The 13002-nt window shown below is 40.6% G+C and overlaps 1 protein-coding gene and 1 long non-coding RNA gene across 7 annotated transcripts in view; one reads left to right on the forward strand and one right to left on the reverse strand.

Moving 5' to 3' along the window:
* Positions 1 to 4103: 4103 nt before the first annotated feature.
* Positions 4104 to 8280, reverse strand: LOC113458775 (uncharacterized). The gene is made up of 3 exons (XR_003379337.2): positions 7679 to 8280; positions 6924 to 6977; positions 4104 to 6156 (listed from the first exon to the last, which is right to left on the reverse strand). It is a non-coding gene; the product is annotated as an uncharacterized LOC113458775 (long non-coding RNA).
* Positions 8281 to 8530: 250 nt separating this feature from the next.
* Positions 8531 to 13002, forward strand: part of EML5 (EMAP like 5) — a 97665-nt gene continuing 93193 nt past the window's right edge. For 5 of the 6 annotated variants that reach the window (XM_074542507.1, XM_074542508.1, XM_074542509.1 and 2 more), the window contains exon 1: positions 8532 to 9022. In XM_074542507.1, the coding sequence (XP_074398608.1) occupies positions 8826 to 9022 (197 nt within the window). In that variant the 5' untranslated portion in view covers positions 8532 to 8825. Of the gene's footprint in view, positions 9023 to 13002 lie in introns of all 6 variants that reach the window. The other variant, XM_074542513.1, reaches the window with a different exon arrangement.

A 13002-nucleotide genomic window follows, 5' to 3' on the forward strand; every position in this document is an offset into this window, starting at 1 on the left:
ATTCAGAAGTAAGGGTCAGTTCCTCTTCTGTCTGTTATTTACTCTTAATTTGAAAACTAGTTGTCCCTGAGATAGGCTGCAATAAAAACTCTCACTATAGTTATTTATAGATGAAAATATCAGGGAGCTCTACTGAACAGGATGAGTTATTATTTATCTTTATTCAGAAAACACATGGGTTTGTATAATTGCTTTTTAAAAAACATAGGTTTTGTGACAACTATAACTGTGTACTGGATTTTAGTCATGTTTCAATTAACTGTTCAGTACCTTGTCACCATTAAATGTTGCTTAGAGATTTAAATCTGCTTCACACTTTCACCTTTTATTTGAATAGTTTTTTCCTTTTTTGCCAAGAAGGACATTTTAAACTGATACTGAATACTGGCTCTGAATGGATAGATGTCTTCAATGTCTTTCATCTTTATACACTCCTATAGAATAAATGATTGTGATGCCTAAAATACTTTGCATTTTCCAGATGTTTTTATAACTTTTCTTTGCCAGTCTCTTAATATTTAAATGCCAGTCTCTTAATATTTAAATTCTGAGTTTCTTACAAAGTAGGAACAGAAGAGAGTAGGACAGGACCCATCAACAATTAATATGCCTTTCATTTTAAAAACATAGCTGCTATGGGTTGACTTTGTCTCCCATGACTGTAAGTCTCCCATGGGAGTCCTCTGTGCACCAATCAATCATACTTATTTCTTGAATAAGTAATGATAGCACACAGCCTTATCTCTCCTCATGAATGTGCATACTTACAATAAAACCAGAAATAGAACCTAAAAATGGATCCTAAAATTCAGTTGATATCTTGAAATTTCTTAGGCAGCTCTGAGGAGAAATGTCTTGTATCCTTTAGTAGCTAACTCATTTAGATGCAGGCTACTGCTTCTGTCAGTTACTCATCTCTCTTGAGATATAAGATTACAGAACAAAGATGTAGTTTGCAACTCAATACAATTAACAAAGGCTTGAAAAAAATATTGAAATTGTGACACATCTACCTGCAGATTGCCTGGAAATGTCTTGCTCACCTTTGAGTAAGGGTTGGCATATTGAAAGTTGACATGCAAAAAAGGTTCATTCTGATGAATCAGATACCTTTGGTGTCAGGGGAATTGAGAACAACAGAGCATTGAGAGGTTTTATTTTGTGTTTTTTGAAAGACCCCAAACAGGACTACAGATCAGGCCATGCCCAGGGAAGGCACACAGATTTGCAGAAGGGCACAAAGAGGAAGCTCCCTCTATATGTGCTATTTTCAGCCAGGACTTTGACATCTGAAGCTGAGTTCACATATTTGTTTGTAGAACCCATTTCTTGCTGACTGTAGAAAATTAGGAGATGCCATGCAAATGAAATTGCATTAAGAGTAGAGTTTTGTTCGGATGCATGGATTCAGTGTCTGGGAAAGTAATTTGTAGTAACAGCTTCAGTTTTCATTCTATGGCCAACCAAGAGAACAACATGCATCAATAGCAATTATTGCAATCATAAATAAGAATTCTGCTGTTTCTTTCTTACCATACATGATAACCTAATCATGGTTACCATGGTCTAGCTGAAAAAGGACCCTCCAGCAGCTGATAACAGAAATGAGGTGGCAATAATGTTCAGGTCCTAAACATCAACCTTCCTTCATAGGACTTTATGTCTGTCCTCTGGTATTTATATATTGACTGAACCCAGTCTTTTAATCACACCTACACCTCCTTCAGTGTACAGGACGAATGGGATGCTTTTCAAGTGAGATTATTACCTTTCTTTTTATCTGTAGTGCTTCATATGAGGCACTATTTCTTGTTTGATGCAGATGCTCTGGATGCTGTGCTGAATATAGATTGGTGTTCATAACACTAGAAGAAATCAATGCAGCTATAAAAACCCAAACAGCAGCCTATGAAAAAGGCTGGCCTGTTATTTCTATTGAAGGATAGGCTGTAAAAAATTGCAAAGGATCCACTGATTAACTGGATGTTGAGCTTAAAAATACTTGGACTTTACTATTTTTCTTCCTTTTCATGTTTAGCGCAGCTAGAATAACACACTTATTCGCAGTGGATCCCAAATATCAAAGTAGGAAACCTGGTAATAATACCAACTTAGGAGTTATACCTGGAAATCTTGATATAAATACTTTGGCCATACATATCTGTATATATAAATGCAGAGGGGAGAGAATACAGATCTCCTGTTACTCAGCCTACTGTATTAACTAAAAAGCCATTCCAGTGTCATCATCTGTTATATACCTGTTAGCTCCCACAAAAAAAAAAAAAAAAAAAAAAAAAAAAAAAAAAAAATTAGGTGCCCTACAAATCTACTTTCTTCCTTTTAGGAGTCTTAGTCTGATTTATTATTTATTTAACATTTTTAGAGCAAAAATGTGGGGAAAAGATCTATTTTGAGGATGAGTAGAGTTTTATGAAGAGTGGCTGGTTTATAAAGCCTTTATATAGGCTTGTGCACAATGGGTTATGCTAGAAAATTATATCATGTAACAGTTTATGGCCCCTATTTTCTTTTACAATTGGAAGCACTTGAAAAGAACTATTTGGTGTCCTAAAACTAGGTTTACTTTACTTCAGCTGGCAGACTGACAGAAGTGCAGAGTGACTCTATTCCAGTCCTTAACTGATCTGTTCCAGAGCTTAGCTAAATCTGGTAGTATGAAGTCATAAAATGAAATTAATTAATTCAAGGTCTACATTCCACTGCTTAATAGTATTATGTTACTTTTTAAGTTTCTTGCCATTATGAGTGTTAACACTGTTACTTTATTTAATGGTTAAATATTCTATTTCCTTCAGTTCTTCTGAAAGTTTGTATCATTGCTAGTAAATTATGTCATATTTTATAAACCTGCAGTATTGTATGTTGATGCTATGTGGATGCTATGCAGACTTATGGTTAAGATGTTTCATGATTCCTTTTGACAGCTAAGCTTTTTGAGACCTTTTGCAAAGTCAGTACTGTGCACTGTATTTTGAAAACCTTGTCAACTACTGTGAAAAGGAGGTCAGCTTGACCCCACAATTTTAATCTCATGATTATCATCAGCTAGCTGAAATTTTGATTAATTCTCCAAACAATATTAACAACATGTTTTGGGGTTGATCTTCCTACACTATCTTAGTTGTAAAGAAAGGATTTAAAACAGGTATAAAAATTATGACTGTGGGCAAAGGTGTTGCTTCACATTGGTTTTGATCATATCATAAAATGGAGCCTCAGATAGCTTACTTTAAAGTAAGTTGCATTCTATATTTAGTCATTAGTCAACAGTTGAAATTTATTTTAAGAGTTCAGAATTAGATTTTTATCATAAGTCTATTGATAGAAAATACCTTGGGATTTAACTACCATCCCTTTATGTGCTGCATTTAAACCTTGTGCTGCATGTAAACCTTTAAACCTTGTTGAGGTTGTCCTGTGCTATGTCAAATGCTGGTCTTGATACAAGTTCTTCTAATCGCCTAGGTGAATAATTTCAGTATACACATAATTTTACCTAAAATGCACACTGAAGAAAGCTGTTTAGATCCAAGCTGTGTGTATGTTGGTTGGACCCGTGGTGTGTAAACACAGTGACATTTCTGAATAAAACTGAGTGCTCCACTGAGAGGCATCAGAATGCATCTTGGTGTCACTTTGTTGGCAGTCAGAAACACAGTAGTTTTTCATTATCTGCAGATTAAAAAGAAGTTTCAGCTGATGTTGTTCACTGATGTACTTGCACTACTTCCAAATGTCCAGAAATTATTGCTTTCTATACTAATTGGGGATTCATTTAATTTCAATAATGTTTCTATCTTATTCATCCCTTTGCCAGACCTAAGTTGGGAAACCATTGCCTAATGACATTTCTAAATAGATTTTCTCTGAATAAATGTATCGTAGCCTTGGTTGCTGTCTGTATTGTGACATTTTCATTGTATTTTCAAAAGGTTGCCTGTTTCTTCCAGTGGCTAACATGAATGTTCTCCAAATTAATACGATTCCTATAATTATCAAGGTGTAATTTAGCTTGCAGAAACAGAAAAAATAATGTCAATAATATTTAAATTTATACACATATAATTATTATATTTTAATGTCAACCATTATATAGAATTCATCAATCAGTACCAAAAGAAAACATGTATTTGTAGTTACCAAGTTTATAATAGAACTTGTTTTTAAAATGGTTACAGAATTGGATGATGCTTCGACATAACACATGATTTTATAAAGCAGTTGCATTTTTCTCTTCAAAGCACACCAGCTGTACCATTTTGAAATTGTCAGAATTTTGGAAGTACAGTATAATGTACTCATGGTTTATTGCTCTTTAGCTCATCATTTTCCAATACCTTGTTATAAAGAATCCTCCTTATGTGACCACACTCTGTATATGCTGCCATCCTGTATTTGCCAAACTCTTTTATGTTGAGACGAAATGTGAAGAAATTAGTAACTTTTTCTGTGCCATTTTCTTGTCCTTTATTCATTCCTTTGTTTTTTTGGTGATGCAGTAGACCTACTGATTATGTCAAGCCTTCTTGTTTCTAATGTTATTCTTACAAAAAATCTCTGTTGTTAATTTAATAAAATATCTTAGTTCTTTAAAAAGTTTTAATCATTTACACCTAGTGTGTTGCTGACATGGTATAAAATACCTCATTGAGCTTTCATTTTTCTGAAGGGGAATTAACTCATCTAGTGTTTGAGTATATGATGCTATCTTCTTTCATCAACTTCTTTTTTTTATCCAATAGTAAACAGGCCTTTGTGATCCTACATGTTTGCTCTAGTGCTGTTAAATGGTAGCAGGTAATTCTTATTACTCTCTCTTAAGTAGGTTTCTTAGTTTTGCAGAATATTGTTTTCAGACATCGTGTTCCCAAAATAGACTGGGACCTTTTATTCCCCAAGAATGTTGAAATTAATGTTGTCACTGTTGTTCATCGCTTTCATATTCTATAATTACTACTTGAACCAGCTACTCTGTATTACTTAGGACTTAACAGAGAATAATCCCTCATCTTGTGTGCTCTGGAATTAGCTGTTCCAAGAGCATTTGTTTAAGAAATCACTTCTCTAAGCCTTGTTGCATTTAGCAGAACATGAGAAGATACCTTGTAAATATATTTGCAATATGCTAAGGAGTATGTTTTCTTATAGGTATGCACTTTGAGACATAAAAATGCTACTTATGGGATTTCATTTAGGAAGGTGGTGTTCCTGTGTCACTGTATACTAAGGAAACATCATTTGCAGTGATGTATATGAAGGAATATATAGAACATAATAGGAAAAATATAAACACCACCACAGGCAGCTACGGCATAACAGCCAAACTCTTGTGAAGAAGAATAAAAGATGTCTTATTTGTCTGAAAGTTCATTTGTTTCCCAGTACAGTGATAGTGGCAATAAGGCATACCTGGCCCTGCCATTGGCTAAGCCATCAGGCCATTGTGTTGAAAACACCAAGGTCGTGGGCTCAAACCCTGTATGAGCCATCCATGTAAGAGCTGGACTCGGTGACCCTTGTGGGTCCCTTCCAACGCAGAACACTCTGTCCGATCTGTGACATTTCCTTTTCCCCGAGCCCCGCCCGGCCCGGTGTGTTTGTTCCGCCAGCCGCGATCAGCACCTCGGACAGCGCCGAGCCCGTCCCGCCGCTCCCGGGCTGCGGGGAGCGAGCGGGGGATGCTCCCGGCCCCAGAACCGCTCGGAAAGGTCCGGCCGTGCTCAGTTTCTGCAGCTACCGAGAAGGAGGAACGGCAGGGCCTGGCGGCTGAGTTCTGGGGTAATTGTGTACGCATACAAGGATGCCACACTCATGGAGGGATGCTGTATGTGGGGCCTTGGGGCTCCCAAAGCGTTGAGCGCCCGCTGTGGGTGAGTGATATGGGTGGAGACATCCAGAGGACGAGGGAATGATGTGTGTCCGAGCGGGAATGATGGACAGAGCAAGGACAGAGGAAGAGGTTGTTACACTACGCTGCTTCCCATTCCCATCAAGAACAGATGCCAAGTGTGTAAAATTCCCCTTGCACCCCTTGTGCATCAGCATAAGGTTAATAAACTACGACAATTAATAGTTTTCCTCTTGTAATTTTCTCTCAGGCCCATTTTGGAGATAGTAGCAAATTCCTGAAAACTGAAGAAAATGCTGGCTGTTAGTGTGGGGCATGCGATGTGCAGCTGTTGCCCTCCTCACACTGCATGTATGTAGTTTTTCTGAGCACTGATGTGGGTTCTTCTGTTCATTACACAAAATATGAGCTGCATCTTCCAGTTAGAGACAATGTTGTTACATACTAAATTTTCTTCCTGATTGCTGATTTTTTTCTCTCTCTTCAATTTTAGCTTTGGAACAGGTGACTGAAAACAGCCTGTTTACTTTCCCCTACCAAATACTCTCTTCTAATTTCTGAGTTGCAAGTAAGACAACGAGATTAACAAATTTTTCACTGAAGTTAATACTGCACATTTGATCTCAGGAGATTCAGAATTTCACTTTAAGTGATAATCTAAGAAAAATATGTATTTATAGAGTAGAAGAAATTAAAGACCATAACTATAATTAGGGGGTTTGTACATTCATGTTTAAATATATGTTATATAGGCAGTAAATAGAAAAGGAATAAATTCTTAATTTGTACCATAAAAATACTCCCACTTTCAAATGAGCTTTTGCAACATCAGAAGTAAAATATATCAGATGCCTATGTCTGCTGATAATCAATCCAATTTACAGAATGAGATTAGGCATCATTATAGACTTTTTCTCTAAGCACATTTCCCATGGGATAGCAACACAGAGCAGCCATGCAGAGTTAACATCTGATTAGAAAGAATAATTCATTTTGCAGTTCTAAGACAAGCTAGTTGGGAATTGTCCAGTCCATTTCTCTGGCCGCTTACCCCTCCTGAAACTTCCAGAGAAAGTACGGCTCCTCAAGTTCCAAGGTGCTCCACCTGTTTAGGAAGCAAGTAGAAGGAGAAAAAACTGCTTATGATCTTCTGAGAGTAAGATTTGATTTAGTTAATATATATTTTTGTCCTGGTTAGGGATTAAAGTCCTTTTCTTTAATTTGTAAAATTGTTTATTTCATGGAAGGATAAGTTTCCTTGGGTGTAAGTTTCAGGCTACATTAATTTCTCTGCAAATTTCTCTTCCATTCTGTGTTGTTTTCATTAAACATGTGGGACTGAAAGCTGCATCTGAGCCTGACATCGCTCTTACACTGTCATTGTAAAAGCTTGAGAAAAATATTGTCTCTCAGTGTTTTACACTGTGAAAATATGTTAATATAAAGGTAATTAACTGGAATGCTTAAATGCATGCATTTTTACAACAGAATTATTTTTTTCTAAAACAATGAAAGGACTAATAACATATTAAGTTTATGCAAGAAAGATTTAAGAGAAAAAACTCCCTCTAATTAAAATAAAGTGGCACAGGATAATGTCTCCAGTACAAACTCACTAGTTAAGAGTAAATATTTTGTGGGAGAACAGTCAATATGAGCAACAATATAGTAAAAGAGCAAAAGAAGATGAAGAAATGTATTTAAAAATAAATCCTAATAAAAGAAATATGCTTAGAAAGTTAAACTTGTGCTGAAAGTAACAGGGAAAAAATCGAGTTATTTTAAATTGTCAAAGCAGACAGTTACCCGGGAGCTTTTAGAACAGAATTCCACTCTACAGCACAAAGCTGTTCTCATGATCGTGTACTGTCCATTTATTTAGCCAGCACGGTACTCTATCGGGTGACAAAGCTGGGGGAAGCACGTTTTGCTGACCAAGACTCTGGACGTGGCCAGGGGCTTCCCCGGCGCTGCTGCCTCATGCGGCACGGAGAAGTCGCTTCCACGTCCGTGAGGTCGGAAAGTGGCGACTTTGCCATGTCAAACGCTTTGAGAACTCAGACTGAAAAGTTCTGTATGGGGAAATTAGGGCTTGAAGGGGAAGTAATTTTTGTGCGGCGCATGACTCAGGCGGTGGGCTGAAAGGGTTAACTAATCGTCATTAAAAATTACAGTTGACATTTAGTTCTCGGATGGCAGGGAGCTGGCATGCCGCCGGTCCCCAGTGGGAGCGGGGGGAGCTTGCACGCACGGGGAGAAGGGGCTGCGACTCCTCCAGCGCCAGGGGCTGCCGAGAGCCGGCGGCGCTGCGCCGGGGGAAAGGCAAGGGACGGACATGTTCCCCGAAGGGGCAGTAAAACAAACCCTCCCCCCTCAGCCTGGGGAAAGGGGAGAGGACAGAGCTGCGCTTGAGAAGGGAAAAAAAGAAAAAAAAAAAAAAAAAAAAAGAAAAGCAAAGGTAAATATAGAAAAGCCCCGCGACACGCTACAACGCGCCGTGGCGAAGCGCGCTCCCGCCCGCCCGCCCGCCCGCTGCCATCGCTCGGTGGCCGGTCCCCCCTGGGTCCCCTCTCGGTCCCCGCTGGGTCTCCGCTCGGTCCCCGCGTCGCCCCCGCCGCCCGCCGGGCCCGCCCGGCCGCTGACGGCGCCGCCCTCGGCGCAGGCGCATCCGGGGCGCGGGGGGGCCGGAGCGGCGCCGCGCCCTCGCTCCGCGTCCCGGGCGGTGTCTCAGCGCAGCCATGTCTGGCGGCGCGGGGCGGCGAGGCGCGCTCGGGCGGCGGCGCCCTCTGTGAGGCGGCGGCGGACGAGCGGCGGCGGCGGGCATCCATGTCGGCGGGCAGGGATTAGCGCGGCGGGCACCCAGCCGAGCGGAGGGGGCGGCCGGCCCGTCGCCCCCTTCCCGCGGGGTCTCCGGCGGGAGCGAGCCGTACCCGGCTGGCGGGGGCGGGTGGACATGGCTGACCGGAGCGCGCCGAGCTGCCACCTGCGGCTGGAGTGGGTCTACGGCTACCGGGGTCATCAGTGCCGCAACAACCTCTACTACACGGCCGCCAAAGAGATCGTCTACTTCGTGGCGGGGGTCGGCGTGGTCTACAGCCCCCGGGAGCACCGGCAGAAATTCTACCTGGGGCACCAGGACGACATCATCAGGTACCGCTGGCGCCGCGCCCCCGGGCCGCATCCCGCCGCGGGCTCCGACCCGCTCCGGCCGTCCCGGCCCCACAGCCCGGCTCGTCCCCCGCTCGCTCCTCCCTTCCCGCTGGAGCGGGGCGCGGGTGTTCCCCGGTGCCGTTCCGGGCAGCGCCGGTGGTGCGCGTCCCGCGGGTGCTGTGGGGATCCGGGGGTCGGACCGAAATACATCAAGGACAGCCAGCTCTTCCTCACCGCCCCCCCCGCCCGGGCTTCGCCGTGGGTAGAAACAGCCTGGAAATGGCTTTTAGCTGTCGGATTTAATCAGCCGCGCTGTGTGGCCCCCGCTGCCGCCGGTGTGCGGTGCCGAAACTCGTAGGGTCGCCTGTGCCCGGCGCGGCAGCCCCAGGGTCGCCGCTCGGTGCCCGGCCGCCCCTGAATGTCAAAGGGCCGGCGGGAGGAGAAGCATTAATCGCGTGTGTTCCCGGAGCGCTCGGGCTGCGGAGGAGGTTAATCTGTAGCAGGTAGACCTTTGTCTGGTGTTTAAAAGGCGACGATTACATGGGGAATTAGTGGCCTGCCTGTAACTCACGCAACTTTTAGGGCAATCTTAAAAGAACAGCCTTTCTTGAGAAGTTGCGGCTTCTTCTGTAGCTCAGTAGTTCATTTGGCAGGGAATGTTACCAGGTGCTGAGTCCATGAAAAAAATTAATTATAAACTGATGTTGCAAAATAAGTGTGCTGGTATGATTTCTTATATGTCTTTCCACTCCAAGGATGCTTTTGTAAGCCTAGTGGTGTTGTGAGATCAGTAAGAGAATTTGAGGAGTATGAAGGGCAGATGTGAGCCTGAGTCATCAATCTTTTCCCTTACAGTAGGTGTCATTGCAGATGGATTTTAAATTCTGATTTCCTTTGGTCTTCCTATTGGGGTAAGAGCTAGTAGTAGATACTTTTGTAGGTCTTTTGTATGTTTAACAGTACAAAATTTGTTTTTATGATGCTTAGTGCTCCAAGGCATACCTCTATGTGTTACTCATGAGTAACAGGTATTGCCTGTGGAGAGCAGAATAGATGCTATGTCTTTCATTTAAGCTTTTAGACACACTAGAAAACTTGGTCATCATGGCCACTTTTTTCCTTTGTTTAAATCTTTTGGAAGGAATTTAAATAGCTCTGAAGTATGGCTGTGAATGTTTCTAAGAAGGGTGTCACTTCCATAGTATATTTCTCTTTGGTGCTAGATATGTGAATAAAATGTAGTCAATGTACCATGGTAGAGTGTCATACTAGGGGTGTTGAGTCAGGAGTTTCAATCACTATTATTTGCATTGCTTAATATTTTAACATTCTCACTTTGATCCAGGAAAAACTGGTTTCTTAGGAGCTGCTGGCCACCTGTGATGTCAGGTGCTGTGGGAAATCCAGATCTGCACCTTGCTATTGTGCTGGGGAAGCGGTGGCTCCCGCTCGTTCCGAGGTCGCGGCAGTGTAATATTACACATTTAATACCATCTATTCAGCTGGGCTTCCGAGTGACACTGCTTGTTTCAGTAGCACTTCTTGTAGCAGAAGAATTAAATGGTTTGAGCTACGACCGGACAAGTTTTTCATTTTCATGTGGTAACAGTTTCTTGCTCAGTCTCTCTCAGTTTTGGTACAGTGTGCTACATTTGGCTAAAATGTGACAGAATTGTTTAGAATAGTACTAAACAAAAAAAAAAAAACCTCACAGAACCCAACAAACAAACAAAAATCTGCTGTAAGTCAGCTAACTGGAGAGAAAGTGTGTCTGGTTTGTGTATGTACTTTGATTTGAATGATACCATGGCCCTTTCATATATAGCAGTTTCTTCTGCTCTGGGATGTATCGATGCGAGAATATAATTCTAAGTATGATAAGTATGGAGTTAGAATTATGCATGGTTCTTAAATGCAAAAGCTATACAGAATTATTAGTATGCATAAAGAGGAATGCTTGGTTTAAAAGCAGTGTGGCTATTTCTAATAGTATGATTACTTGCTACTTTCTCTAAAATGCAACGTGGTACCATTTAAATGTCATCTCACACTTTTGCTGACTAAACTTGAGTATCTAAACATGTTAGTTCTTAATATTTAAAGGAGACATAGGAAGGTCAAATATTAAAAAAACAACAACAAAACCCAAAGCCCAAAAAGCAGGAATTGGATTATATAATACAGTAATCAGTGTTGCTAAATTTTCCCTCTGAAGATAAACTCAACTGTTGTATTGGAAAAGAATGAATAGATTTTGTGCTTTAGCAGTCTCAGCAAGTACTGTGCATGCTGAGATATTTGGGATTTTTTAGTGAAAGCAATGGGAGGATTAAGTGTCTTTTTACAAGTACGGGATCTAATTTGTGAAAGCAGTTCTGGAGTCTGAAAATCTTATGTATTTAAAGAATCAAACTTTCATGAGCCTAGCTCCATAGCTACAGGGAATAAGCATAAATATTGCTCACTACATGGTGATATTATTAGTGCTCTTCATTATGAGAACTTTTATATTGTTATCATTCTTTGGATGACATTATAATTGTAAACATCAATCAGGAAAGATGTAGTTCTTAAGTCAGAGACCATTTCTTTAGTATTAGAAAACAGTATTGGAGCAATGGACAGTCATAGGACATTTTCCATTGGAAATTTCTAACACTAGCATTTAGTTTTTGTTCTGCTTTGAGGTTTTACCTGCTTTTGTTAAATGAAACCATGTAAACCTGCTGTATTATTTTTATATGATGAGGTGTTTTAACATGATTTGTTTTCAGTATGAGTGTCTAATCTTAATTTTAATCATGGTGTCCACACCCCAAACTCCTCAGCCTCAGTTTACTGTATAGTAAAATTAAGAAAGCTCTCTTTCAGTGTTTTGTCCCTCAGATCTATTGAAAACTCTTTTGGACTAAAAGAAGATAATGAGGATAATTTCAAACATCTTTTATTAGTCTGTTTTGGTGGTTTGTTTGTTTGGGTTTTGGTGGTTTTTTTTTTTTTTTTTTAATTTGAACAATCTCAGTTGTAATCCATTTTTAAAAGTACTTTTCTTGCTAGCTGGTGAGCTTTTGCTTTTTATGGATTTTTTTATATCTCATCTGAGAATTATTTTCCAGAAATTAACTCACTATTCTGGAGGATACAGTTACATGTTTTCAATGTTGTCTCCCATTTCTTATTCATTTGCATATTTTTATGGTTGAGGTCCAGGAATGTATGCAAACACTTATGGAAAGTATCAGCTGCAGAAATGCTTTGGAAATTTTCATCTTTCAGGAGTGCAGTTAATTGAGTTTCTTATTTTTTTCAGGAGTAAATAAGGAGAAAAATCTTGTACATGAAATCTCAGGTGACTGGCTTTGATCTGTTGCCAACAGCATAACTTGGATGTCTGCTGTGTTTGTGGAAGAGAAGTTCCCCTGTCCAAGCGTGGCTGTGTATGTGTGGGAGATACTATTACTGAATGAAAATGCAGGTTTTTCCTACAAAGCTACTGGTTTCTAGCGTGTATTCTCTAGGATTTCATTTATCACCAAATTACCTTGTGATCTGTAGAATGGTTTGCTTTCTGAGGAAGAAACAGTGTCTTGGTGTGTTCAGGTTAGATCTTAACTTTGTTCTCTCCATAATTTTGTTGGTTTAGAGGATCTTAGGGTTTTTGATGTTGGCTGATCTTCCCATTTCAGAGACACCTTAGGGGGATTGTATTTAAATCTGATCTCAATCAAGATTTCAGGATATGCCCCCTCAGAGTTTTAACTTGTCATACTGTAAAATTCATACTCATGTTGAGCTTCTTATTTGTCTGGGCTAGCCAAAGCGTATTTGTGTATTTAATTTTTTTTTATATGAGAAGATTGGAAATCCTGAACTTATCACCTTTTTAAATGGCAATCTACTGGCAAAAGCCTTTGATGTCACTAGGACAATTGTCTATTCTGATGTGCTCCAAGGAGACCACTGACATGCTCCAAGGTGAC

Source organism: Zonotrichia albicollis, chromosome 6, assembly GCF_047830755.1.
Source record: "Zonotrichia albicollis isolate bZonAlb1 chromosome 6, bZonAlb1.hap1, whole genome shotgun sequence".
In the NCBI taxonomy this organism is placed as follows: Eukaryota; Metazoa; Chordata; class Aves; order Passeriformes; family Passerellidae; genus Zonotrichia; species Zonotrichia albicollis.